Below are 27,324 nucleotides of genomic sequence, written 5' to 3' on the forward strand. Positions count from 1 at the left end.
CTTAGCCATAGTAGGGAGCGGGACCCAGCAAGTTTCATACTACCGGGACCACCAAAGAAGTAGACTTAGTGCCAGGAGGCAGGTCACTGATCACCAGGCAGCACCATTGGGGACGGGACCCAGACTAAGCTCCCCTCAGCGGCAGCGATATCCAGAGACTTGTTTGACCAGTTGTCGGCGTCAGCTTAATGGACTGAGTACCAAAGTGACCCTCTTGCATCCTACGGCACTCCCCTACCATCACTGAGCGCCGGGGTATTTCACATACCACGGGTGGCATCACAAACTCTATAATTCCCCTTGTATATAAATCCCTCCTTCATTTGAGTGGCTGCACGACCCCCAGGTCCGGAGACCCGCGAGCCCTGCGACTCTGGATCCGAGCAGCTCGGCTGCTGGCACGGGGGCGGCACATTGGCAGGAACTTGAACATGCGGTCATATATGCCACTGCAGAGCATCAAAAACATGCACAATGCATGACATGTCCAGTGATTATGATGGATATACAAGTACTGGAATGTTTTCAGCCTCCTTGAATTGTGTACAGATCCTTGCAGCATGGGGCCGTGCATTATCAGCTGCAACATGAGGTGGTGGATGAGGCACAACAATGGCCTCAGGATCTTGTCACAGCATGTAATGTGCATTCAAAATGGCATCAATTAAATACACCTGTGTTTGTTGCTCATGACCGCACCACCACCATAGGCTCGATTCACAATGTTGACCTCAGCAAACCGCTCCCCCACATGATCCCATACACGCAGTCTGCCATCTGCCCTTTAGAGCGAAAACTGGGATTTATCTGTGACGAGATCTCCTCTCCATTGTGCCAGATGCCATTGAATCTGAGCATTTTCCCACTCTGGTCGGGTACGACAATGATCTGCACTCAGGAGGAGACCCCGATGGGGACAACAAGCAGCAGACGAGCTTCCCTGAGACGGGTTCTGACAGTGTGCAGAAATTCTTTTGGTTATGTGCTGATTGTTGCAGCAGCTGTCCGGGTGGGCGGTCTTGGAGGTGACTATGCTGGATATCGAGGTCCCGGGCTGCTGTGGTCACACGTGGTCTGCAGTTGTGAGGTGTGTTAAATGGACTGTACTGTCAAATTCTCTGAAACGCCTTTGGATGCGGCTTATTATAGAGAAATGAACATTCATGTGCCGCCCCCACGTCAGTAGCCGAGCTGCTCAGATCCGGATCCGCGGTGGCTCGAGGGGCGTCCGGACCCGGGGGTCGTGCGGCCACTCAAATGAAGGGGATATTTACAGGGGATGGAGTATCTACAGTTCGTGACGCCACCCGTGGTGTGTGGTAAGGTGGATTACCACCGCTGCAGCTGGGAGTACCCGGTGGCGATGGATTGGACAGCCAGGTGTTTAACCCCTCCACTGGTAGGGGGGATGCCCCGGGACTCTGTGATGGTGACAAGGACGTGCCGTTGGGGAGGTAAGGGTCACTTGCATACTCACTCAGTCCATAAAGCTGACACCGACAACTTAATAAACCAAAGTTCTGGACACCGCTGTTGTTGAGAGGGAGCACGTTTGGGTCCCGTTCCTGCTGGTGTTGCCTGATGATCTGTGACCTTTCCCTTGGCACCTTGTTCTTCTTAGCTGGCCCCTATAGCTTGAAACTAGTCGGGTCCCGCTCCCCAGTATGGCTGAGGGAGCTTGCTCTCAGGGTTCACGCTTGAGATTTCCTAGACCATTTTAGTGAAAAGTCCTACCCCCCTCGTTGCGCTAGTACCCCGATTTTTGGAGCGGGTGGAGAACGGATCTTGAAGGCTCCGTTCTCGTTGGGTAAATTGTCAGGTTGCCTGAAGCTACTCCCTGACCTAGGGTGCACATACCCCGTCGTGCCCTGGTCCCAGCCCGGTGATTGTACTAGGCCGCCGGCTGTCCTCCACGACAATACCGCGCTCCTTGTCACGATCCCCTGCGATCGGGGTCCAGCTCCTACTAGGCCCAGACCACCGTCTGCTACCTAGTACTTCCAAGGAGCCCGGCTCCTGACCTCTGCTCTCCTTCACTTCCAACACTACACTGGCCTACTCCTGACTTCCCCTTACCAACCCCCCCCAAGTGGGCGACCCTATTCCACTCAGGCTATCCACTGGTGTGTCTGGTGGGTGTGGTGCAGAGCGTTCCTAGGATTTTGATTAGCTGGTTTTGGCAACACCATTGGTTGGGGACACGTAACCAAGGAGGAGATGGATATTGCGCAGAAGGGCAGATTGCACAATACCCTGTGATGACCTAATAGGCAGGGCGTCACACAGTCAGCAGCCAATTGCTGCTCCCTCAAAATTGCAATGTCTGTGGCATTGTGCTGTATGATGAAACACATTTTAGAGTGGCCTTTTATTGTGGCCAGCCTAAGGCACACCAGTGCAATAATCATTCTGTCTAATCAGCAGCTGTGAGGTGGATGGATTTTTTTTCGGCAAAGGATCAGTGCTTACTAACGCAGATTTACACAAATTTGTGAACATAGAAAAGTCTTAGATCTTTTGAGTTCTGCTCGTGAAAAATGAAAGCAAAAACAAGTGTTGTGTTTTTGTTCAGTGTAAATAAAATGTGTATTTAAAGAGTGAGCGCTTATTAGTCAAAGTGTTATCAGTGTCTGCCCACACAGCCCTGCAGCTTGTACTGAGCAGTGAGAGATCTCAGCAGCAGCAGGGAGGAATGACACTGATGAACTGCGTCAGAATGGGAGGAAGGTATTGATCTTTCATAAAGGATTTTACAGCTATTTTGATGTTTTCAGAGTAAAATATCATCCTGGGGTCTAGGGGATGTGAGTATTATAGTATGCAACTTGTATTGTGAAGTCAGGTGATGGATGTGGTCTAATATAATAATACATCACCTCTAAACCAGTCCTTTAGTATAATAAGATGACTGCTGCAGGGAGAAGTCTCTATATTTGATCTCCCTTTCCTTGTACTCCAGTCACTGCGTTCTTCTATTCCTCCCTCCGAGCTGCCGGGTTCATCACCTTCCTCTCTTATGTCACAAAATTCTAAAATGATTTTAGCAGATGATCGCCCGAGTCTCTATTGTCTGCCTTCCACCCCCGCTGACGATAATGGCATGTGAATTCTTGTCAGTTTAATAGACAGGCGGCAATGTGATTTATATTCAGAGAGGAGGGAAGGACACAATGGAGATCCAAATTTATTTTTTACTACAAATGCAGCAAAGGGTTTTTGTTCCCTGTTTTTGATGAAAATGAAGTTATCACTTTAAATGTTTTTTTTTTTTTAATAAACTTTTTTTTTTTTTTAAATTTTATTTTTTTACTCTTTTGAGATCTCTGCTTGTTGTGGGTAAATGGAAATATTCTAGCTCCTCTTCAAAACATTTCAAAAAATGTCCAAAGATATTTCCACTCTCTTGTGTTCTGAATGCTAGCTCTTAGGGGTACTTTGCACGCTGCGACATCGCTAGCTGATGATAGCGATGCCGAGCGCGATAGTCCCCGCCCCCGTCGCAGCTGCGATATCTTGTGATAGCTGCCGTAGCGAACATTATCGCTACGACAGCTTCACATGCACTTACCTGCCCTGCGACCGTCGCTCTGGCCGGCGACCCGCCTCCTTCCTAAGGGGGTGAGTCATTCGGCGTCACAGCGACATCACACGGCAGGCGGCCAATAGAAGCGGAGGGGAGCAGGACGTAAACATCCTGCCCATTTCCTTCCTTCCTTCCTTCCGCATTGGCGGTGGACGCAGGTAAGGAGATGTTCCTCGCCCCTGCGGCTTCACACACAGCAATGTGTGGTGCCGCAGGAACGAGGAACAACATCGTATCTCCTATTGGTGCGACATTATGGAAATGACCGACCCTACACAGATCGCTGATTTACGACGCTTTTGCGATCGTTTATCGGCGCATCTAGGCTTTACACGTTGTGACGTCGTTACCGGCGCCGGATGTGCGTCACTTTCACTTTCATCGCAGTAGCGATGTCGCAACATGCAAAGTACCCCTTAGGCTATAATTGCATCCAGTTTTGTATTCTCTTGTATTTTCAGCTTGTAAATGCAGAGGTTAAGTGGGGTTTACAGCCTGGGAAGATTAGAAGGATGACAAAGTGCATTGGGTGGTGCATTCATAACGGATATCACAACAATGTTCTAGATTTGGAGTATATTATTATTGTTGTTGTCATCACAGACGACCATTCTTTACTGTAAGAGCAGTGGTACGAATTATTATTTGCTATATGGGTAGTGAGACTAAGGATTTACTGTATGAGCAGTGTGACCAGGCGTTCTCTACCGTAGGAGCAGTGTGGCCAGGCGTTCTCTACCGTAGGAGCAGTGTGGCCAGGCGTTCATACAGTAGAGAACGCCTGGCCACACTGCTCCTACAGTAGAGACCGCCTGGCGACACTGTTCATACAGTAGAGAACAGTGTGTCCAGGCGGTCTCTACTGTATGAACAGTGTGTCCAGGCGGTCTCTATTGTATGAACAGTGTGTCCAGGCGGTCTCTACTGTATGAGCAGTGTGGCCAGGCGTTCACTACTGTAGGAGCAGTGTGGCTAGGCGGCCTCTACCGTAGGAGCAGTGTGTCCAGGCGGTCTCTACTGTATGAGCAGTGTGGCCAGGCATTCACTACCGTAGGAGCAGTGTGGCCAGGCGGTCTCTACCGTATGAATAGTGTGGCCAGGCGGTCTCTACTGAACTCCTGGTCACACTGCTCGTACAGTAGAGAACTCTTGGTCACACTGCTCTTACTCTACTGTACAAGCAGTGGGACTATAGAATTCTGTACCACACGATGCTATAATGGATAATTCACTGAAGAAATTACACGGCCTGCTTTAGGCCTCTCTTAATAAATAAAATATTGCGCATTATTAGTACAAGATTCTTGGGATGTGGTGTTGATCCAGGGAATTAAACAAATTGTAATATCTAGAGTCACCAAACAATTTTTTTTCTTTAACGTGGGACAATTGGCATCTGCTTCATGTGGTTTTTTACTTCCCCTGGATCAACATCCGCCCGGTTATTATTGACACTATATCACAGCTGTGCAGATCCTTGCACCCTATACACTGCCCCTACGGCTACATCTCCTTTCTCACTGTGTTAGGTCTTACTATATTTTAGTGGCCCACAGGAACCTTCATTTTCCCAAGTGTCCACCAAAAGATACCACTCACTAAATGTAAAAGGCTTCATGTAGTTCACTATTTTATGATCTGTGGTGGCACAACAGAAATTCTTTCCATTTTCAATATGAATGGCTTTTTTTCCCCTTATCCTTATTTCGTTCTGCCTCTATCCAGTCCAAGTTAAGCATTGCCTTGAGTTGAGTCACAATCACGCCCACTCTGGAAACTTTCCAGTGCAATTTTAAACATGGGCTTGATAGGGTTGTCCATTAATTGCACAACTCCTTCTGAATTGCAATATTCCCCTTTTATAAAATAACGAACCTATACTCTCCTCCAGTGTCGTTCCTTTTAGAGCACTGACTGTATTGGCTCTCCTGGGGCTCACATGACATTATTATGCAATGTGAGTTGGTCACTGGTCGCTTCACTTACTTCAGAACAGACACCCGGTATAAATGAGCAGTGCTGCAGCTCTTAGACTTTTTCCAAGTGTACAGTCATATGAAAAAGTTTGGGCACCCCTATTAATGTTAACCTTTTTTCTTTATAACAATTTTGGTTTTTGCAACAGCTATTTCAGTTTATTATATCTAATAACTGATGGACTGAGTAATATTTCTGGATTGAAACGAGGTTTATTGTACTAACAGAAAATGTGCAATCTGCATTTAAAGAAAATTTGACCGTTGCAAAAGTATGGGCACCTCAACATAACAGTGACATTAATATTTTGTAGATCCTCCTTTTGCAAAAATAACAGCCTCTAGTCGCTTCCTGTAGCTTTTAATGAGTTCCTGGATCCTGGATGAAGGTATATTTGACCATTCCTGTTTTACAAAACAATTCCAGTTCAGTTAAGTTTGATGGTCGCTGAGCAAGGACAGCACGCTTCAAATCATCCCACAGATTTTCAATGATATTCAGGTCTGAGGACTGGGATGGCCATTCCAGAACATTGTAATTGTTCCTCTGCATGAATGCCTGAGTAGATTTAGAGCGGTGTTTTGGATCATTGTCTTGCTGAAATATCCATCCCCTGCATAACTTCAACTTCGTCACTGATTCTTGCACATTATTGTCAAGAATCTGCTGATAGCGAGTTGAATCCATGCGACCCTCAACTTTAACAAGATTCCCGATGCCGGCATTGGCCACACAGCCCCAAAGCATGATGGAACTTCCACCAAATTTTACTGTGGGTAGCAAGTGCTTTTCTTGGAATGCCGTGTTTTTTTGCCTCCATGCATAACGGCTTTTTGTATGACCAAACAACTCAATCTTTGTTTCATCAGTCCACAGGATCTTCTTCCAAAATGTAACTGGCTTGTCCAAATGTGCTTTTGCATACCTCAGGCGACTCTGTTTGTGGCGTGCTTGCAGAAACTGCTTCTTTCACATCATTCTCCGATATCGCTTCTCCTTGTGCAACGTGCGCTGTATTGTTGACCGATGCACATTGACACCATCTGCAGCAAGATGATGCTGCAGGTCTTTGGAAGTGGTCTGTGGATTGTCCTTGACTGTTCTCACCATTCTTCTTCTCTGCCTTTCTGATATTTTTCATGGCCTGCCACTTCTGGGCTTAACAAGAACTGTACCTGTGTTCTTCCATTTCCTTACTATGTTCCTCACAGTGGAAACTGACAGTTTAAATCTCTTAGACAACTTATTGTATCCTTCCCCTGAACAACTATGTTGAATAATCTTTGTTTTCAGATCATTTGAGAGTTGTTTTGAGGAGCCCATGATGCCACTCTTCATAGGAGATTCATGTAGGAGAACAACTTGCAAGTGGCCACCTTAAATACCTTTTCTCATGATTGGATACACCTGCCTATGAAGTTCAAAGCTCAATGAGGTTACAAAACCAATTTAGTGCTTTAGTAAGTCAGTAAAAAGTAGTTAGGAGTGTTCAAATCAAGAAATTGATAAGGGTGCCCATACTTTTGCACTGATCAAATTTTGTTTAAATCTGGATTGCACATTTTCTGTTAGTGCAATAAACCTCATTTCAATCCAGAAATATTACTGAGTCCATCAGTTATTAGATATATGAAACTGAAATATCTGTTGCAAAAACCCAAATTGTTTATAAAGAAAAAAGGTTAACATTAATAGGGGTGCCCAAACTTTTTCATATGACTGTATGTTATGTCTGAAGAAAGTGAAGGTGAAGCGGACGTTAATTAGCTGCAGGGTTCATGTGATATAATAGCGTGAGGCGACCCCCGGGAGAGTCCGTGCTGAAATCCCCAAAAGCACCGGAGGGGAGTACCAGCTGTTATTTTATATGGGAAATATAGAGATTGCAAACTTTTTCTGTGTAGTGGTTAACCCCTTTAAAGTGCTTCATCTACGATGATTGTTGACATTGTATTATTAATAGTTGGTGTAATTCCAGAACAAATCGGTAATTCTTGTTGCTGCTTATTTTTTACCAAATATTGACAGTCCCTTTCCTCCAAATGTTTCTTTGCAGCTGAATTGCCGCCTCCGTATACAGCAATCGTCAGTCCAGATGCCAGTGGTGTTCCCGTAATCAACTGCCGTGTGTGCCAGTCCCTCATTAATCTGGACGGAAAGCTCCATCAGCACGTAGTGAAGTGCACGGTCTGCAATGAAGCTACGGTAAGAGGAATGCTACATCGGGGGGGAGCTAATTTTTTTCAAATTTTATTCACTAATTGACATTTTTGCTTTTCTCTTGTATCTGTCTTATAAACATTTCCAAGAACTACTTAATAAAAAACAAGCCGCACCAAATTGGATGGCATGATTTTATGTTCATTACCATTGTTTCTGGCAAGTGGTAGCAGTACTGCATCACAAAGCAATGTTTGAGCTGAGCCATTGAATTTCTGTGAAAAGAGTAGTTAAAATTCCTGTATGCCACTTAGAGGTTCTCTACTACTAGCACATCCCCTTCTAATTCCACAAGTTTCGCCCATATAATATAAAAAAGCCTATAAACACCTCCGTGGCCAGCGTGGTTCCAGAGGTGCTGGGGTCATGTGATGTTGACATGTCACTGGAGCCCCATGTGTGGCGCCCCTGAGGCTTCAGTCGCCACAGGGTACTGCGGCTAATCAACCCGAGTACGGAGGAGGTCGTTGCCGGTAAACCACCCATAAAACACAGTTAGTTGCGCTTACACTGGGACTGGGTTAGGGTAGGGTCATTTGGATGGTCACCACAAGGTATGGGACGTCCCACCCACTAGTTCAGCAACACTGAGGAGATAGACACGGACACTTGGAGAGTGTCAGAAGGGAAACCAGTGAGGAGAGAAGAGAACACTGTCGCTGGGGAGAGAGCTGCGCCATAGCTCCCTCAGGACCGAGCGCACAGAACAGGGTGCGGAACCCTAGGCTGGGTGGGTATGTCAGGTCCCTCCAGCAGAATCCGCCGGGCAGAGGATTTCAAGTCTTCTAATGCACACAAAGTGCCCTGGACACTTCAGCATATAGAGAGAGGAGTCGTGACAAAAGAGCGGCACCAGTAACGGACTCGCGCTGCCATACGGGACAGGAATGGAGTCAATCCAAGGACTTTGGTCCCAGCGTAGCTTCAAGTCTCAGTGACTCGCACAACACAGCGCAAGGAGCAAGGACTCAAACAGAAAAACACCGGTTCTGACCTCCGAACTATCCAGGATCGGCTGTAGCCCATGACAACCGAGTCTGGCAGTCCAAATGCGGTGACATCTCAGTTAGTAAAGAACTTTGATTGCAACCCCTGTGTCACTCCCTTTCTTCATCACCTGCAACCCTGCTCTCCGCTGAAAGAATACTACTACTACCAACCTCGCTGTGGGCCTGAGCTCTGACTGTGGAGATCTATACCAACCTAGCTGCGCTACCATCTACCCCCAGAGGAAAACCCTTTGCATCGGCGGCTCCTATGTTAGCCACAAACCACAGGTGTCGTCACGAAAACAAACTCTATCCTCCTCTGTAAATAACCCCTCCGTCTTTATTGACCCCACCGGGGTCACAGAACCGGGCCTGGCCGCTGTGTGATCCCACCCTGCTACATCGGCTCAGTGACGAGTAACCTGCCCCAGTCCCGTGGGCGCGTCACATGTCCAATCAGTGCCGGCTTCTGTCTCCCCGCCTTTGGACAAACAAGTCAATCAACAGGAAATGAGCACTGCGGCTGTACCTGCAGAGTTTATTTTGGGTATCTTACACATTTTGCGTCCACCTTCCTGAACCCCTTAAAGCGCCTAACCCTCAATTCTGAAAATCAAAATTTCTGCTGCAAGTCAAATCCTGGTCAATTTAGCTGATTAATAGTGAATGAGTTATTTTAGGTTTATTAACAGTAAAAAAAAAAAATATAAATAAAGCTGCTTTCCACCAGAAACAGTGCCACACGTGCTCACAGGTTGTGTATGGTATTACAGCTCAGCCCCATTCACTTCAGTAGAGTTAAGCTTCAAAGCTCTGCCACAACATATCTCGCCTACCTTGACAAGCTTCAAAAGGAACCTGAAGACCCGCCTCTTCCGACAAGCCTACAACCTGCGTAACCCTCAGTCTGATATAATGCCGCACAACCAGCTGTACCTTTTTTCCTACTGTATCCTCACCTATCCCTTGTAGACTGTGAGCCCTCGCGGGCAGGGACCTCTCTCCTCCTGTACTGGTCTGTGCCTCGTATTGTGTATGATTATTGTACTTGTCCCTATTATGTATACCCCTTTCACATGTAAAGTGCCATGGAATAAATGGCGCTATAATAATAAATAATAATAATAATAAAAGCCACACATACATTATGGATAAAGTGGGATTGTGTCTAGAAGGAAGTAGTCAGACCTATAACTGCTGAAAAGTCTAAGAAAACCCTCTGTACTTGCCACAGTAGAGATTTGATTCCTGATATGGATCTGTCATCTGTCTTGCTATTGTTTAATTATGTAAGCAGGATGAAGAACAATTTTGTGTGACCGTGCACCAGATTTAGGCTGGGGCGACACGGCGGCTCGGCGTGCGACACAAGTAGTGTGGCAAAAGATTGCTGCATGTGAGTGCTACATTACAGCAAAGTGCAAGTGAAAGTCGCTAGTTCTGACTTTTTGTGACTAATAGTAATTATTGTACCATGCAGATCACAATGCGTCTCCATATAATTGCATTCTGCTGTGATGTATCAGAGGCATACAGTGATGTCTGACAGTGTGATCTGTGTCACTGCTAAAGTTGCTGTTTGCTTCAGTCTTATTCTGCTTACAGACCACCCTAAGGCTATGTGCGCCTGTTGCAGATTTGGTGCAGAAATTTTCTGCATCAAATCTGCACAGTTGGGTAGAAAAACGCACCAAAAAACACACGGTTTTTTTCTTTACGAAGTAAATGTGAGGAAGAGCTAAAAAATGCAGGCAAAAACACACCAGGAATTGACAGATTATTTTCTGCACCAAATCTGCAAGGAAAAAAATAAGCAGCGTGCTACACACATACAGTGCCTTGCGAAAGTACTCGGCCCCCTTGAATTTTTCAACCTTTTCCCACATTTCAGGCATCAATCATAAAGATAAAAAAATGTTAATGTTATGGTGAAGAATCAACAAGTGGGGCACAATTGTGAAGGTGAACAAAATGTATTGCTTATTTTAAACTTTTGTTAAAATTTAAAAAACTGAAAATTGGGTCGTGCAATATTATTCGGCCCCTTTACTTTCAGTGCAGCAAACTTGCACCTGAAGTTCATTGAGGATCTCTGAATGATCCAATGTTGTCCTAAATGACTGATGATGGTAAATATAAGCCACCTGTGTGTAATGAAGTCTCTGTATAAATGCACCTGCTCTGTGATAGTCTCAGTGTTCTGTTCAAAGCGCAGATAGCATCATGAAGACCAAGGAACACAACAGGCAGGTCCGTGATACTGTTGTGGAGAATTATAAAGCAGGATTTGGTTACAAAAAGATTTCCAAAACTTTAAACCTCCCAAGAAGCACTGTGCAAGCAATCATATTGAAATGGAAGGAGTATCATACCACTGCAAATCTACCAAGACCCGGCTGTCCCTCAAAAATTTCATCTCAAACAAGGAGAAGACTGATCAGAGATGCAGCCAAGAGGCCCATGATCACTCTGGATGAACTGCAGAGATCTACAGCTGAGGTGGGAGAGGCTGTCCATAGGACAACAATCAGTCGTACGCTGCACAAATCTGGCCTTTATGGAAGAGTGGCAAGAAGAAAGCCCTTTCTCAAAGATATCCATAAAATGTGTTGTTTAAAGTTTGCCACAAGCCACCTGGGAGACACACCAAACATGTGGAAGAAGGTGCTCTGGTCAGATGAAACCAAAATCGAACTTTTTGGGCACAATGCCAAACGATATGTTTGGCGTAAAAGCAACACCGCTCATCACCCTGAACACACCATCCCCACTGTCAAACATGGTGGTGACAGCATCATTGTTTGTGCCTGCTTTGCTTCAGCAGGGAAAGGGAAGATGGTTAAAATTGTTGGGAAGATGGATGGAGCCAAATACAGAACCATTCTTGATGAAAACCTATTGGAGTCTGCAAAAGACCTGAGACTGGGACAGAGATTTGTTTACCAAGAAGACAATGATCCAAAACATAAAGCAAAATCTACCATGTAATGGTTCACAAATAAACATCCAGGTGTTAAGGCCACTTTACACACAGAGATAAATCTGCGGGAGATCTGTGGTTACAGTGAAATTGTGGACAATCAGTGCCAGGTTTGTGGCTGTGTACAGATGGATCACTATGTCCATGATTTCACTGCAGCTACAGATCTGCCAAAGATTTATCTCTGCGTGTAAAATGGCCTTTAAAATGGCCAAGTCAAAGTCCAGACCTGAATCCAATCGAGAATCTGTGGAAAGAGCTGAAAACTGCTGTTCGCAAACGCTCTCCATCCAACCTCACTCAGCTCCAGGTGTTTGCAAAGGAAGAATGGGCAAGAATCTCAGTCTCTCAATGTACAAAACTGATAGACGCATACCCCAAGCGACTGCAGCTGTAATCGCAGTAAAAGGTGGCTGTTACGTCCCCACCGGAGTCTGCTCCAGCGACTTCTACTCCGATCACCAGGAGACGCCTTGTTCCTGCCGTGGATAGTGCTAGTGATGAGAGAGGAGTCGATGCCAGCGGCGCTGGTGGGCGCAGGCTCCGCTCATCCACTGTGCTGGGTTTCCTTGGGATCAGCAGTACCACTGGCTGACTGTAGGCGGCGTGTGTCTTCCAGCTGAAGTACAATCATTGCTACAACCAATGGGAAGACACCACACCCTTCTTATTTCCCCTCCTGTCTGCTGAGATAGTTCTGATTTCCTGGCTCCTGTCCCGCCCTGTTCTGTTTAGTGATTCTGGTGTTCTGACTTCTTCTTGTTACCTGATTACCCTTCTGCCTGCTGTTTATGTACCTAGCTGCCCAATCCGGATTTGACCTCTGCTTTGTGTTCTGTTTACGTCCTTGCCTGCCGATTCTGTCCCTGTTCTGCAATTCCTGGTTTGACCCTGCCTGACGATTACTCTTATCAGACTGCAGCCTTCCACAGGTAGTGATCTCCTTGGGCCCTGTGTAATTCCAAATCCCTGTATAGGGGTTAAAGGGTTTCAGGGTTCTGGGGGTCCTGCTTGGTGAGTGGCTTCCCTCTAGTCTGCCCATTACATCCCACCTGAGTGTGTGGTTCCAGGCAGGCGTTACAGTGGCGCTACAAACTATTAACTTAAAGGGGCTGAATAATATTGCACGCCCCAATTTTCAGGTTTTTTTTAATTTTAACAAAAGTTTAAAATAAGCGATAGATTTCGTTCAACTTCACAATTGTGTCGTCCTTGTTGTTGATTCTTCACCATAACATTAAAAGTTGTTATCTTTGTTTGAAGCCTCAGATGTGGGAAACGTTTAAAAAATTCAAGGGGGCCGAATACTTTTGCAAGGCACTGTAGCTGCCATAAAGATCAACATGCAGATTTGTGACAAATCTGTAATAAAAAGGCATCAAAAACGCACTGTGCGCACACAGACTAATTGTTCTGAAAAGCGTCTAGAAAGAGTTAAAATAGAGAAAAGTTGCTTATTTTCAAAAACGGAAACCAATGGCAATGTTGGTGTAAGTACACTCCTCAATACTGAAAATGCAACACACGGATGGTAAAGTAGTGGAATTATGGAAATCACAAGATGGATAAACATGTTCATGATATGAAAATGATGGGGGAGGGGGAAAGGAAACTAAATTTTCAAAACCTCTCAGTTTATTCAGTAAGGTGAAGGTGACCATGTGCGATCAGAAACTTTGGGATTCAGTGCAAAACCAGACTTTTATTTTTTAATGAGGAATAAGTTTATATGTGCAGAAATCCTCACAATGTTGAATACACTTGGGCAGCACAATATATAATCATCAAGATCTGCTTCTGGCAGCTACCTTTTACTTCTCAACCAAATATGCCCCAGACTTGCTTGATGGGAGATAAGTCTAGAGACCCTGCAGGTCACGGTAGCACATGTAGACCACGCAGGCGGCTCACGGTAACACGGGTCTGTGACGTAATGATAGGATTGTTCTACCACAATGAATGAACTTCGTTCAGGTAACCATTTGATAACCTTATTGATAACAGCCACGGTCTGTAAGTGCGGGGATTTCTGGGTGCGGAACTCCTATTCCATAGTGAATAAATTTTAATCTTTTTTGAAAAATGTGTTTTCCTCTTTTTTCATCATTTGCAGACAATAATATGTCTTTCCATCATTCCTTAAGTTTTCCTAAAATGGATACAACACGTCCATGGAAACCTGTTTTTCATGTGAATTGAGGCCTAAGACTGTAGCCATAAGGGCCACAGCTGCCATAACCATTGCTTTGAGCACTTGTTCTCAGTCTCTACTAGTTATTACCTCTTTATTGTCATTTTCTCATCAATTAATGTTGAATGTGATTATGTTTTAAAAAATTTTTTTTTTTTAGCCCATCCTATTCCACTATTTTATTCCTGTGGCATTCTCTTTGTGAATGTTAGACCACACAGAACCAGCCTTATGTATTATACGGCATTGTGTGATTTATGTATTGCTATACATTTATAATGTAGATGTATTCTTGTGTTTTTTTTCTTGTGTTTTTTAAAGCCAATCAAAACCCCTCCCTCAGGGAAGAAATACGTCCGATGTCCTTGTAACTGTCTTCTCATCTGTAAGGATACCTCACGGCGAATAGGATGCCCACGACCTAACTGGTACGTACAACTTCAGTCATCCATATGCTCAGTCTCCAAAAAAACAGATATGACCAAGAGCACCAACCCAATGATAGGAGATGGTGTGTGTGCAGGATAGGGGCCGCCGTTCACTGGGAGTAATGTGGATTTCTCTCTATAGCAGACGTATTATTAATCTGGGTCCGGTGATGTTGATTCCGGAAGAGCAGCCGGCCCAGCCCGCACTACCGGTTCAGCCAGAGGGCACCAGAGTGGTTTGTGGTCACTGTGGAAATACCTTTCTGGTAAGTTGAGGACCCCTGTGTATGATATGAAATGCCAAGTTTACACCTCACAATTTTAGTAGATTTAGTTATTCAGATTGAGAATTTCCACTATAAACATAAAAATATTAATAAATCAGAACATAACATTGGTAGGGAGCTTTATTTTGGTTAGAGATATTTGTAATTTTCTTTTGGCAGTTTTATAGTTTTGCTTTTCCTGTTATTTTTTTTAAAAAATTACCAAGTTTACTTGTCAATAATGATGGGCGAGCATGCTCAGCACTGCCCTTTAGTCAATTGTGCATCAGGGTGCTCAGGTACTCGTGGTGCTCAGCCGAGTATCAAGGGTGCTCAGATGTATCTGTGTCGCCCATGTGTAGCAGTCGCCTCAGGGACGTCACTCCACCTTCTGGGACGCTACAGGGGCTCCACTTGATTACCGCTGGCAACAGGTATGTCTGGTTATTTACATCTGAGTCGTGCCGCCACTCTGTTTGCGATCAGGGCTGTAGGTGATCGCCACTGCAGTTTAACGAGCGTCTGGGGCTGATGGAATCTGCAGTCAGGTGGTGTGGCCTCCCGAGAGTGAGGCTGGCCCTCGGGGCTCGGGTGTATGTGTGTAGAACAGGTCGCAAAATAATTCAGGCTCAGTCCGAAGTGTCTTGCAACTGGTTTTTACTCACTTTCAAATGCCAGGTATCCTTCAGGCTGGCATAAGAGTAACTGTTAGCTCGCCTTCCTAGCACTTCTTGTTTCGAATAGCCCCTGACTTGAAGTACCATGGGACTCATCCAGGGAAATCGCTACTGCCTTTTCTCCCCATTTTTGGCCCATTTTCTGGCAGCGTGGACCAAGGAAGATGGCTCCAGGCTCGATCCTCCTTATGGGCTCCCTCGTTGCTGCTGATGCTCTGACTCTAGTTGGTTGGTGTGGGACTTGTGGTCCCCACACCGGTAGGTTTAGTAGGTAGTTAAACTTGAGCCTACTTCGGGAACCTGTTTCCCCTGCGTGCCTAGCTACCAGGAGTCTCTGTACACGACCAGCTGACTTCCTCAGTGTCTTTCTGACTAACTGGCTTCTTCAGCGTCTTTCTGTCCAACTACTGGTAACCGTTCTCCCCCGCCAACAGCCACTACACATGCAGGGTCTAACTAGCGTGTCTGCTCTCCGCTTCAGACTGGCTCCCTCCAGTTCCTCTTTCTCACTGCCACTGCAATCTAGCTCCTAGCTTCTCTACCGCACCACTAGCTGAGCCCCATCTTGGGTCTGCCCAAGGGTCCCCTCTATGGTGTGTGAGACCTGGTTACTATGTGTCTGTGTGTACACACCCTATTTCAGCCTTTGGATTACCTGAAGGTACTGACCCAGCATGGGTGCAGTACCCAGTGGTGCCTGACCAGGTCAGGGGCGCCACATATAGTTCATGAAACATTGAACACAAAGCACAGGCTCGCTTCACAGAATGTGTGTAGTTTCCCCAGGGCCACTTGCAGTCTCTGGTTCTCACTGGGGGTAAAAATATATTTTTGGATTATTTTTTTTTTTATGTACTTTCCGGTGAGTTCTACTTCAATGTACAGTAGAACCTTGGTTTACGAGAACAATCCGATCTGGGAGTGTGCTCGTAAACCAAGTTACTCGTCTATCAAAGCAAAATTTCCCATAGGAAATAATTGAAACCCAGACAATTTGTTCCACAACTTGTGCAATGTCCCATCCTGGTCCCCTATTGTGCCATTCTACCTACACACACACACACACACACACACACACACACACACACACACACACACACACATATATACATATATACATATATACACATACATACATACATACATACATTATGCTCACCTTACCCTCTGTTCCCTTGGCGGCCTACTGGTTCTTGTAGTCCGCAGATATGTGTATCCGGTAACCATCACAATGATGCAGGATCTTCCGCTGTCAGCATCAACATCATACGCATGAGCCGCTTGCCTCAGATTTGTCAGCGCGCTGCCTTTTGAGAAGTGCTGACAGCGGAAGTTCCTCCATTATTGCGATTGGTTACCAGATGCACATACTGTACCTGCGGACTACAAGAACCAGGAGGCCAGCGAGGGAACTGAGTGTAAGGTGAGCATAACATGTGTGCGTTTGTGTGGACTGCAAGAGCGGGTCAGAGTGCGGTGAAAGTATGGAAGCTAAAGTGTGTGCGGTGAGTATTTGCTCTTAAAGCAAAGATTGCTTGTAAACAGTTACAAATTTACAGCAAGCTTTGCTCATATAGCGAAATACTCGCACACCAAGTTAGGCTAGTTTCACACTTGCGTTGTGCAGCATCCGTCGCATTGGGTTGTGTAACGGATGTAACGGATGCGTTGCATATAGTGGCACAACTGATGCGACGGATCCTGCAAAACAACGTAACCCGTTGAACCTTTTTTTTTTTTTCAGCAATTTACTCAACTGAGCATGCGCAGTTGTGTAAAGACTGTTCCATCACAGGAATCCGTCAAATGGCGGATTCCGCTGGATTCCGCCACCATAGGCTTCCATTATAAAAATAACGGACGCCGACGGAATCCAGCACATTGCGGTTTTTTTTTTACGCTCTGGGAAGCGCAGAAAAACGCTACATGCTGCGTTCTTTCCACCCGGCGGATGCAACGCAGTGTCGGCCAGCGGATGCAACGCAGGGCCATCAGTCGCAATGCGTCGTCCATACAAGTCTATGGGAAGCAGCGGAATCTGTTAACGGATTCCGCTGTTTTCCAAAACGGCGGATTGCGACTGAAGGAAAAAAACGCAAGTGTGAAACTAGCCTTTCCATTGTATCTTTTAAAAGAAAGAGAACAAAAAAAAAGCAAACATCAATGTTTATGGTGTGAGATGCATGACCCACATGTATATGAAGAGCAGGGGTCCCACAACCTGCCGGTTACCACATCCGGTGGTAGAATATTTGTGGTTACAGAAACAGTCGAGCACAAGTGAGGCTCTTGCCTATCAGACATTGGTGGCATGTCTTTTCAATATGCTATAGACCTCCAAGTTGGGACATGCCTTTAACTACAAGGTAAAATTAATTCCTTAAAGAACTTGTCCTTATTCAACAAACGTTTTGTCATATGCTCGGTTATATGTAAAAAAACAAACAAACAACCCAAACCAACAGTTTTACTCGCTCTCCCAGGGTCCAGCGCTGCCGCCATGGTCACTGATCGGCTGTAGCGGTGACATCAGTTGTAGCCATCAGTTGTAGCCAATCACTGAGCTCAATGACTGCTAATATAAAGGACATGAAGCACTGAGCTCAGTAATTGGCTGCAGAGCTGATCATGTGACATCAGCACTGCAGCCAATCAACAGAGACCAAGGTGTAGCACTAAACCCAGGGAGGGGGAAGTAAAGATCAATTTGTATAGTTTTTTTTTGTTGTTTGTTTTTTTTTGTTCTACACATAACTAAGGATATGGCAAACATTTTGAAAAAGTATAAACCCTGTAATTCTGTCATTGATAAGTTTTCTAAATGGGACTTTCCTTTAAAATGCTAGGCCATGATGTGTGATGGGTAGTGGAGGTCTGAACGCCTGGGGAAGGTGCTGTGACTAGATCTCCCATCACACATAGAATGGGCGATCCCAAGCGGGAGACTTCCCTCTCTATAGGGCTTATGTACCCGAGTCGTCATCGGATATTGAGATGCTTCACGAATAGTAAACTAGATGAGGCTAACGTCTTCACCATATCCCAAGTAGTAGTGTGCAGAGCGTTCGGTGGGTGCTGTTTCCACCTTAGTGTAGTTTTTGTGAATCTCATACATGCAAATTCTAATCTGAAGAGCTTTTTATTATCTAAAAATAATTAAAACAAGCTCAGAGACCTCCCTGTAATCTATGGGGAAACCAGCAATAAGGCCTTAATTTCCCTGCAGCACAACCAGAAGGGAATGTACTCATTACTTGGTGCCCATGTAAATCAATGAGTTGTCTGTGCAATGCAGATAGCATAGGACGGTCAGAGACAGGGGGATGGTGTCTGTACCTGCTGTCCGCTCTGGCCAAGGCATGAGATATCTTCTATTATTTCAGAGTCTTTTAACCCCTTGCATCAAGAGTATTTTCGCACAACCTATTTGGGTTAGTTGCACGTACACCAAGTGCTGGCTGTGCTACACAGATGCCACCCACCCATGACTGCTGCAGTTAGGCCTATTCTGAACTAATAAAAAAAAAAAAAAGTCAAAATTGATGTCTTCTTTGCCCCGCACTTCCCCAAAATAAAGGACATTAAAAGCTAATTTTTTTTTTTATCTGCCTCAAAATCGTCCCAATAAAAACTACAGTAAGGCCTCAAATAGGTCTATTAAGGAAAAATTTAAAAAATTTGGCAACACAAACTAAATTATTTATATATATATATATATATATATATATATATACACCATATATATATATATATATATATATATATATATATATATATATATATATATATATATATATATATATATATATATATATATATATATATATATAATATTTTATATTTTTTTAAGTAGTAAAACCTAAAACCTTGTAAATTTTGCATTATCGAAATTAAATCAGCACCTCAATAACAAAATTCAGGCCAGATTTGCTGTACTCAAACTTTCTAAAGACACCACTCCCACTCAAAAAATAGCATTTTTTTTTCTTTCTCCCCTTAGATAGATAGATAGATAGATATATGTATGTATATGTATGTATATGTGTGTATATATATATATATATATATATATATATATATATATATATATATATATATATATATATATATATATATATATATATATATATATATATATATATATATATATTTATAAATTTTTACATTTATCTGTATATGTGGTAAGCAGCATTGAGTAGGCCTGCACCCTCTTAGTTCCTGAAAGGGTGTTATTAGGCTGGTTTAATTTAGTTAACTGTAAAAAAAAAAAAAAAAAAAATTGGCATGGGTTCCCCATATTCTCCCATTATTGGTAAGCAGACAAGGTGAAGCAGACAGCTGCACCCTGGTTTAATCAGGCTGGGAAGGTCCATGGTTATTGTGCCCTTCCCAGGCTAAAAATAGCAGTCTGCAGTCACCTCACAGTTGGTGCTTTCATTAATTGAGCCACTTCTGGCGCTTTCCCCTTCTCTTCCTGATTTGCTCTGGTGCAGTGGCAATCGGGGTAATGTTTTATTTTGGTTGATGTCAGCTGTGTAATGTCAGCTGGTACAAAGCCAAAGGGTTAGTAGTAGAGAGGGGTCTATCAGACACCCCATTACTAACCCGGTAAATGTAAAGTTAAAAAATTACACACAAGAAAAAAGTTTATTTGAATAAAGACTCCCCCACACTATATCTGTCCCTATCACAAATTTATTTAAAGCAAATAAAACAAAACTGGAAAATCCGGAGTAATCCATTGTATAGTCATCCCACAAACTCCCCAAATCCAACAAAATGGGGAGGGACCCCACAGCTTTTTTTTTTCTCTTTACTTCCAGCAGCAACCTGGGAGTCGGAGATGTGTCCAGGCGTCCTACCCATGCAGTTTTCCGGCCTGCCCTTTAGCGGGGTCTGCTGGAAAAATGCTCAAGTTCCCCACTTTCATTATACTCTTTACTATAATCTAGCCCATCTGAACATTGGACCTGCTCCATTCGAGTAACGAGCACTTTAGTGCTCACTCATCACTATTGCTAGGTTAAATTAAATGGTACCAATAAAAAATTCAGTTTGTCCCCCCCAAAAAAAGCCCTTTATAGATCCATGTTAATAGAAAAATAATAGATTCTGCAGATAAAAAAAATATAAATAAAAGGAAAAATGCATCTAGTGGGATGGAGTAAGTAGGGATTTGGAGATGGACGACCCATATCTGTACAGGTATTTTTATGTCCATAGTGTTTGGATCGTATTCGAACTGGATGATTTGAGATGTCCCTTCTATCACAAGATCACTTTCTCATCCAGAGATAGTTTTCACCTCTAAACTCAACAAGAAGTTGAGCTCTAGTAGAGGAGGGTGGTGCGGTATTATTATAACACCGGACTGTTAGATGGGACAAGATTTATAAAAGTGCCAACTTCTTCTGTCTTTTTTGTCCACCAGTCATTGACCCACTTTCTCCAAAGCATGGGAAATGTAAGCTGCTCATTAAACTTTGGGAAATAAATTATTTTTGTCTACAATCCTCCTTTTGATGTTGAGATGAAAAATAAACCAACTTTCTGTATTTTCTCGATTGCAGTGGATGGAGCTGAGGTTCAACACTTTGGCAAAGTGCCCGCACTGCAAGAGAATGTGAGTATGATGGAGCAGCGTGCCTTGTGGGCTATGGGGAGAAATCCAGACGTATGGAGACTGTCACTAATGTGCGAGCAATTCTCAGTATTAATGCGGTCACAATGCAGTCATATGAGCGGTTTCATCATTAGCTTTATTCATACTGTTTGCCTTTTTTTTAACTCCTAATCTTCTTATGAATGTGGGTCAAAATTTAAGAAGTTCATGTAATCCAAACTGAAGAAACAAGTGAATGAACCTAGACGGCAAGACCTATTGTGTAGCCGAGGTTATAGCTTTTACCCATAGGAAATCAGTGAGTTGATCTCCACTTTAAAGTTATACGTTCGAGATTGATGACTTTCTAAAATATACTGTGGCTTTCATACATCTTAAAATGAAAAGTTATGTACCACATTACAATGACACCTGTGAAGAAGTGGGATATAATGTAAAACTGTGCCACATCCCAGCTGGGTGGCTGTGGGGTTGCAGGGCAGCAGATCCGTCAGAATGCCCAGGCTGATATTGTCCACCATCAAAATGCTCCAAAAAGTGTGTGTGATGTGCACACTGTCATGATTCTCCTGTATTCCCCGTGAGCCAGGGTGGCCTAGTGACTTCACGTATGAGATTTCCATAGTTGCAGTCATTTGCCAAATAGATTCTCCTACGCTTCTGGACATTGACAGAAGCAGAGGAGAGACAAGTCAGCACATAACTGCAACTATGCAAAATCATATACATACCGTCGTGTGACCGCCCACTCTGACGGGGAATACAGGAGAATCCTCACAGTGTGCATATCACAGAGACATAGTAGTAGGACAGTCCACAGTCACATAGAGTGACTGCAGCCTTTTCTTCTCAGCCAAAAAGAACTTTTAACATGCAACCCCCTGGCATGGCACCCCAAATGTTAACCTTTTTTCTTTTATAACAATTTTGGGTTTTTGCAACAGCTATTTCAGTTTCATATATCTAATAACTGATGGACTGAGTAATATTTCTGGATTGAAATGAGGTTTATTGTACTAACAAAAAATGTGCAATCCGCATTTAAACATAATTTGACCGGTGCAAAAGTATGGGCACCCTTATCAATTTCTTGATTTGAACACCCCTAACTACTGTTTTACTGACTTACTAAAGCACTAAATTGGTTTTGTAACCTCATTGAGCTTTGAACTTCATAGGCATGTGTATCCAATCATGAGAAAAGGTATTTAAGGTGGCCACTTGCAAGTTGTTCTCCTATTTGAATCTCCTATGAAGAGTGGCATCATGGGCTCCTCAAAACAACTCTCAAATGATCCGAAAACAAAGATTATTCAACATAGTTGTTCAGGGGAAGGCTACAAAAAGATGTCTCAGAGATTTAAACTGTCAGTTTCCACTGTGAGGAACATAGTAAGGAAATGGAAGAACACAGGTACAGTTCTTGTTACGCCCAGAAGTGGCAGGCCAAGAAAAATATCAGAAAGGCAGAGAAGAAGAATGGTGAGAACAGTCAAGGACAATCCACAGACCACCTCCAAAGACCTGCAGCTTCATCTTGCTGCAGATGGTGTCAATGTGCATCGGTCAACAATACAGCGCACGTTGCACAAGGAGAAGCTATATGGGAGAATGATGTGAAAGAAGCCGTTTCTGCAAGCACCCCACAAACAGAGTCACCTGAAGTATGCAAAAGCACATTTGGACAAGCCAGTTACATTTTGGAAGAAGGTCCTGTGGACTGATGAAACAAAGATTGTTGTTTGGTCATACATAAAGTCGTTATGCTTGGAGGCAAAAAAACACGGCACTCCAAGAAAAGCACTTGCTACCCACAGTAAAATTTATTGGAGGTTCCATGATGCTTTGGGGCTGTGTGGCCAATGGCGGCACCGGGAATCTTGTTAAAGTTGAGGGTCGCATGGATTCAACTCAGTATCAGCAGATTCTTGACAATAATGAGCAAGAATCAGTGACGAAGTTGAAGTTACGCAGGGGATGGATATTTCAGCAAGACAATGATCCAAAACACCGCTCCAAATCTACTCAGGCATTCATGCAGAGGAACAATTACAATGTTCTGGAATGGCCATCCCAGTCCCCAGACCTGAATATCATTGAAAATCTGTGGGATGATTTGAAGCGTGCTGTCCTTGCTCAGCGACCATCAAACTTAACTGAACTGGAATTGTTTTGTAAACAGGAATGGTCAAATATACCTTCATCCAGGATCCAGGAACTCATTAAAAGCTACAGGAAGCGACTAGAGGCTGTTATTTTTGCAAAAGGAGGATCTACAAAATATTAATGTCACTTTTATGTTGAGGTGCCCTTACTTTTGCACTGGTCAAATTTTGTTTAAATGCGGATTGCACACAAGTTTGGACACACCTCATTCAAAGGGTTTTCTTTATTTTCATGACTCTAAAAATTGTAGATTCACATTGAAGACATCAAAACTATGAATAAAAACATGTGGAATGAAAATACTTAAAGTGTGAAACAGCTGAAAATATGTTTTATATTCTAGGTTCTTCAAAGTAGCCACCTTTTTGCTTTCATTACTACTTTGCACACTCTTGGCATTCTCTTGATGAGCTTCAAGAGGTAGTCACCGGAAATGGTTTTCCAACAGTCTTGACTGAGTTCCCAGAGATGCTTAGCACTTGTTGGCCCTTTTGCCTTCACTCTTCGGTCCAGCTCACCCCAAACCATCTGGATTGGGTTCAGGCCTGGTGACTGTGGTGGCCATGTCATCTGGCGTAGCACCCCATAACTCTTCTTGTTAGTCAAATAGCCCTTACACAGCCTGGAGGTGTGTTTGGGGTCATTTTCCTGTTGAAAAAATAAATGATGGTCCAACTAAACGCAAACCGGATGGAATAGCATGCCGCTGCAAGATGCTGTGATAGGCATGCTGGTTCAGTATGCCTCAAATTTTCAATAAATCCCCAACAGTGTCACCAGAAAAGCACCCCCACACCATCACACCTCCTCCTCCATGCTTCACGGTGGGAATGAGCCATGTAGAGTCCATCCGTTCACCTTTTCTACAAAGACACGGTGGTTGGATCCAAAGATCTCAAATTTGGACTCATCAGACCAAAGCACAGATTTCCACTGGTCTAATGTCCATTCCTTGTGTTCTGTAGCCCAAACAAGTCTCTTCTGCTTGTTGCCTGTCCTTAGCAGTGGTTTCCTAGCAGCTATTTTACCATGAAGGCCTGCTGCACAAAGTCTCCTCTTAACAGTTGTTCTAGAAATGAGAAGGTGTGTCCAAACTTTTGGTCTGTACTGTATATATCTATTTATATCTATATAGATAGAGAGAGAGAGAGAGAGATTTATACAGTGCTGGCCAAAAGTATTGGCACCCCTGCAATTCTGTCAGATAATACTCAGTTTCGTCTTGAAAATGATTGCAATCACAAATTGTTTGGTATTATGACCTTCATTTAATTTGTTTTCAATGAAGAAAAAAAAAATTTGTCATAAAGCCAAATTGGATATAATTCCACACCAAACATAAAAAGGGGGTGGACAAAAGTATTGGCACTGTTTGAAAAATCATGTGATGCTTCTCTAATTTGTGTAATTAACAGCCCCTGTAACTTACCTGTGGCACCTAACAGGTGTTGGCAATAACTAAATCACACTTGCAGCCAGTTGACATGGATTAAAGTTGACACAACCTCTATTCTGTGTCCTTGTGTGTACCACATTGAGCATGGAGAAAAGAAAGAAGACCAAAGAACTGTCTGAGGACTTGAGAATCCAAATTGTGAGGAAGCATGAGCAATCTCAAGGCTACAAGTCTATCTCCAAAGACCTGAAAGTTCCTGTATCTATGGTGCGCCGTGTCATCAAGAAGTTTAAAGCCCATGGCACTGTGGCTAACCTCCCTAGATGTGGAAGGAAAAGAAAAATTGACGAGAGATTTCAACGCAAGATTGTGCGGATGGTGGATAAAGAACCTCGACTAACATCCAAACAAATTCAAGCTGCCCTGCAGTCCGAGGGTACAACAGTGTCAACCCATACTATCCGTTGGCGTCTGAATGAAAAGGGACTGTATGGTAGGATACCCAGGAAGACCCTACTTCTTACCCCGAGACATAAAAAAGCCAGGCTGGAGTTTGCCAAAACTTACCTGAAAAAGCCTAAAACATTTTGGAAGAATGTTCTCTGGTCAGATGAGACAAAAGTAGAGCTTTTTGAGAAAAGCCATCAACATAGAGTTTACAGGGAAAAAAGAGGCATTCAAAGAAAAGAGCACGGTCCTTACAGTCAAACATGGCGGAGGTTCCCTGATGTCTTGGAGTTGCTTTGCTGCCTCTGGTACTAGACTGCTTGACCGTGGGCATGGCATTATGAAGTCTGAAGACTACCAACAAATTTTGCAGATATATATATAATATATATATATATATATATATATATATATATATATATATATATATAATATATATATATATATATATATATATATATATATATATATATAATTATATGTTATGGTGGTGGACAGGATATGGGTGGACTCACTGTATATATATTTGTTGTTTTTTTCTAAACTCAACACAGATTTGACTTCTGGTTTGTTCCTTAGTGTGTGGGGGTCTAAGATGGCAGAAATGGATTGTGGGTTCTGTTGGAAACACCGATTGATCAGAGATCACCTCTGTACCACGCTGCAGAATGTTACCGCTATTCATTGTTCGTTCATCTAATGCATTTTTGCTGTGCCTATATTATGCGTGTTAATCTCTTGAGTCTATTAGGATTATATTAGATTGGTGAGATAAGTTGATGGATTTACTGTATATAATTGTTTTCTTATTTCTAGATCATCTGTAGGAAGCGCATTACCCCGCAGACGCTGCTGTGCCTACATCACTATGGGAATGATCTGCATTTTTATAGGCGTTGGTTTAACTGTAAGTCCTATACATCCAGTGTGTGCACACATTACTGTATGACGAGATGCAAAGCTGATTTGATGGAAATTTTGAACATTCTGAAACCTTTACATTATCAATGAGTCTATCCCATCAGATGTTCTGCAGACCCATCGAGGAACATTGTTTTTTTTTTTGTTTTTTGTTTTTTTTTGTTCTTTTTCTTTTTTGCAGCCTTGGCACCAGATTTTCAGAACTGATGTGATCTCATCTGGTTCTGTTGCTGGTTACATAACTGTTCCCACTGCTTTATAGAGTATTTCTAATTACATATCGGAAAATTCTTTATTTCTTTGAAAAATACAGCTCCTGACCAAGACCAGATTCTTCTGGAACAAAACCCTAATATCCTCCGTATAGTGACACAAACTTTTTCCACTACAGTTTTTGCTACATGTCTCAAAAGGATATTTCATACAACACATTTCAATTTATTAAGCAATTGCTATTTTTCCCTGATTTTCCAAAACGGTCGATGCAAATATGTCAGTATACTGTTCACAATGTCTCACGCAACGAGTGTGTCGAGCGTCTTCTGACCAACCGAGGTCTGATACACAACGAAAAAAACACACCTAAACACCACAGACAATGGGGAACACCGCGGAAACAATAACATGGGTCCTAGCACTAGTGAGAGGGTAGGTGGGCACCTTCTAACTTCGCTTGCAGCTGTCCCTGCCCTGCTAGCCAGTTCCTTTACATTCTCTGCAACTGTCGGCAAGCAGCACCTGGAGTTCCTGAGAAACCCTATAGAGGCCCTAACTAGTGAGAGGAGGGTGAGGTTCACTAGACCCACCACTGCACTAAAGAGACAAAAGGGTAGGGGAGACAAACAAGGAATAAAGAAAAACATGGAGAAGATACAACTTCTGGAATATCCACAGCAGCTCCTTCCACCAAGGCGGCTTTCATAGAAATGGTTTGTATAGTCAGCAAAGCTTGCTGGGAGACCTGGCTATTTAAGCACGAAGGGTGTGTGTCTACAAAACAGGTGCAACAGACTGCTGGAGAAACTGCCAGCAGAAAACTGACATTAACCATTTAGGTACTGAAGGAAACAAAACCACATTTAAATGTGGATAACCCGATAAAGGTGAGAGGTTGTCACTAGAGACTAGTGACAAAAACAGGGAGACAACTGTGACACAATGACAACCAATAAGAGTATAAATCACATTTTATCTGGCAAAACCTCCCGATAACAGTATTTTTTTTTCTTCAAAACTAAAAGAAACTCAAACTGCACTGTTCCAAATTATTATGCACATCAGAGTTTCCAAACATTTTTATAGGTTGTACAGAAATGAAAATGGACATTTTTTTTGAAATTGCAGCATTCAGAGGTCACATTTACTGAAATCAAAAGTTTTCCCAATTAAAAACATTTTAACAACCCAAGTTACATGCTAACATAGGACCTCTTCTTCTTTGATATCACATTCACAATTCT

General features: G+C 43.3%; 1 protein-coding gene across 1 annotated transcript in view; it reads left to right on the forward strand.

Moving 5' to 3' along the window:
* Positions 1-27,324, forward strand: part of PIP4P2 (phosphatidylinositol-4,5-bisphosphate 4-phosphatase 2) — a 104,161-nt gene that overhangs the window by 60,696 nt on the left and 16,141 nt on the right. Inside the window, exons 2-6 of the mRNA XM_075353099.1 lie at positions 7,617-7,765; positions 14,262-14,368; positions 14,511-14,634; positions 20,882-20,934; positions 25,760-25,850. Coding sequence (XP_075209214.1) covers positions 7,617-7,765; positions 14,262-14,368; positions 14,511-14,634; positions 20,882-20,934; positions 25,760-25,850 — 524 coding nt within the window. The remainder of the gene's footprint in view (positions 1-7,616; positions 7,766-14,261; positions 14,369-14,510; positions 14,635-20,881; positions 20,935-25,759; positions 25,851-27,324) is intronic.

This window comes from Anomaloglossus baeobatrachus, chromosome 6 (genome assembly GCF_048569485.1).
Source record: "Anomaloglossus baeobatrachus isolate aAnoBae1 chromosome 6, aAnoBae1.hap1, whole genome shotgun sequence".
Classification (NCBI taxonomy): domain Eukaryota; kingdom Metazoa; phylum Chordata; class Amphibia; order Anura; family Aromobatidae; genus Anomaloglossus; species Anomaloglossus baeobatrachus.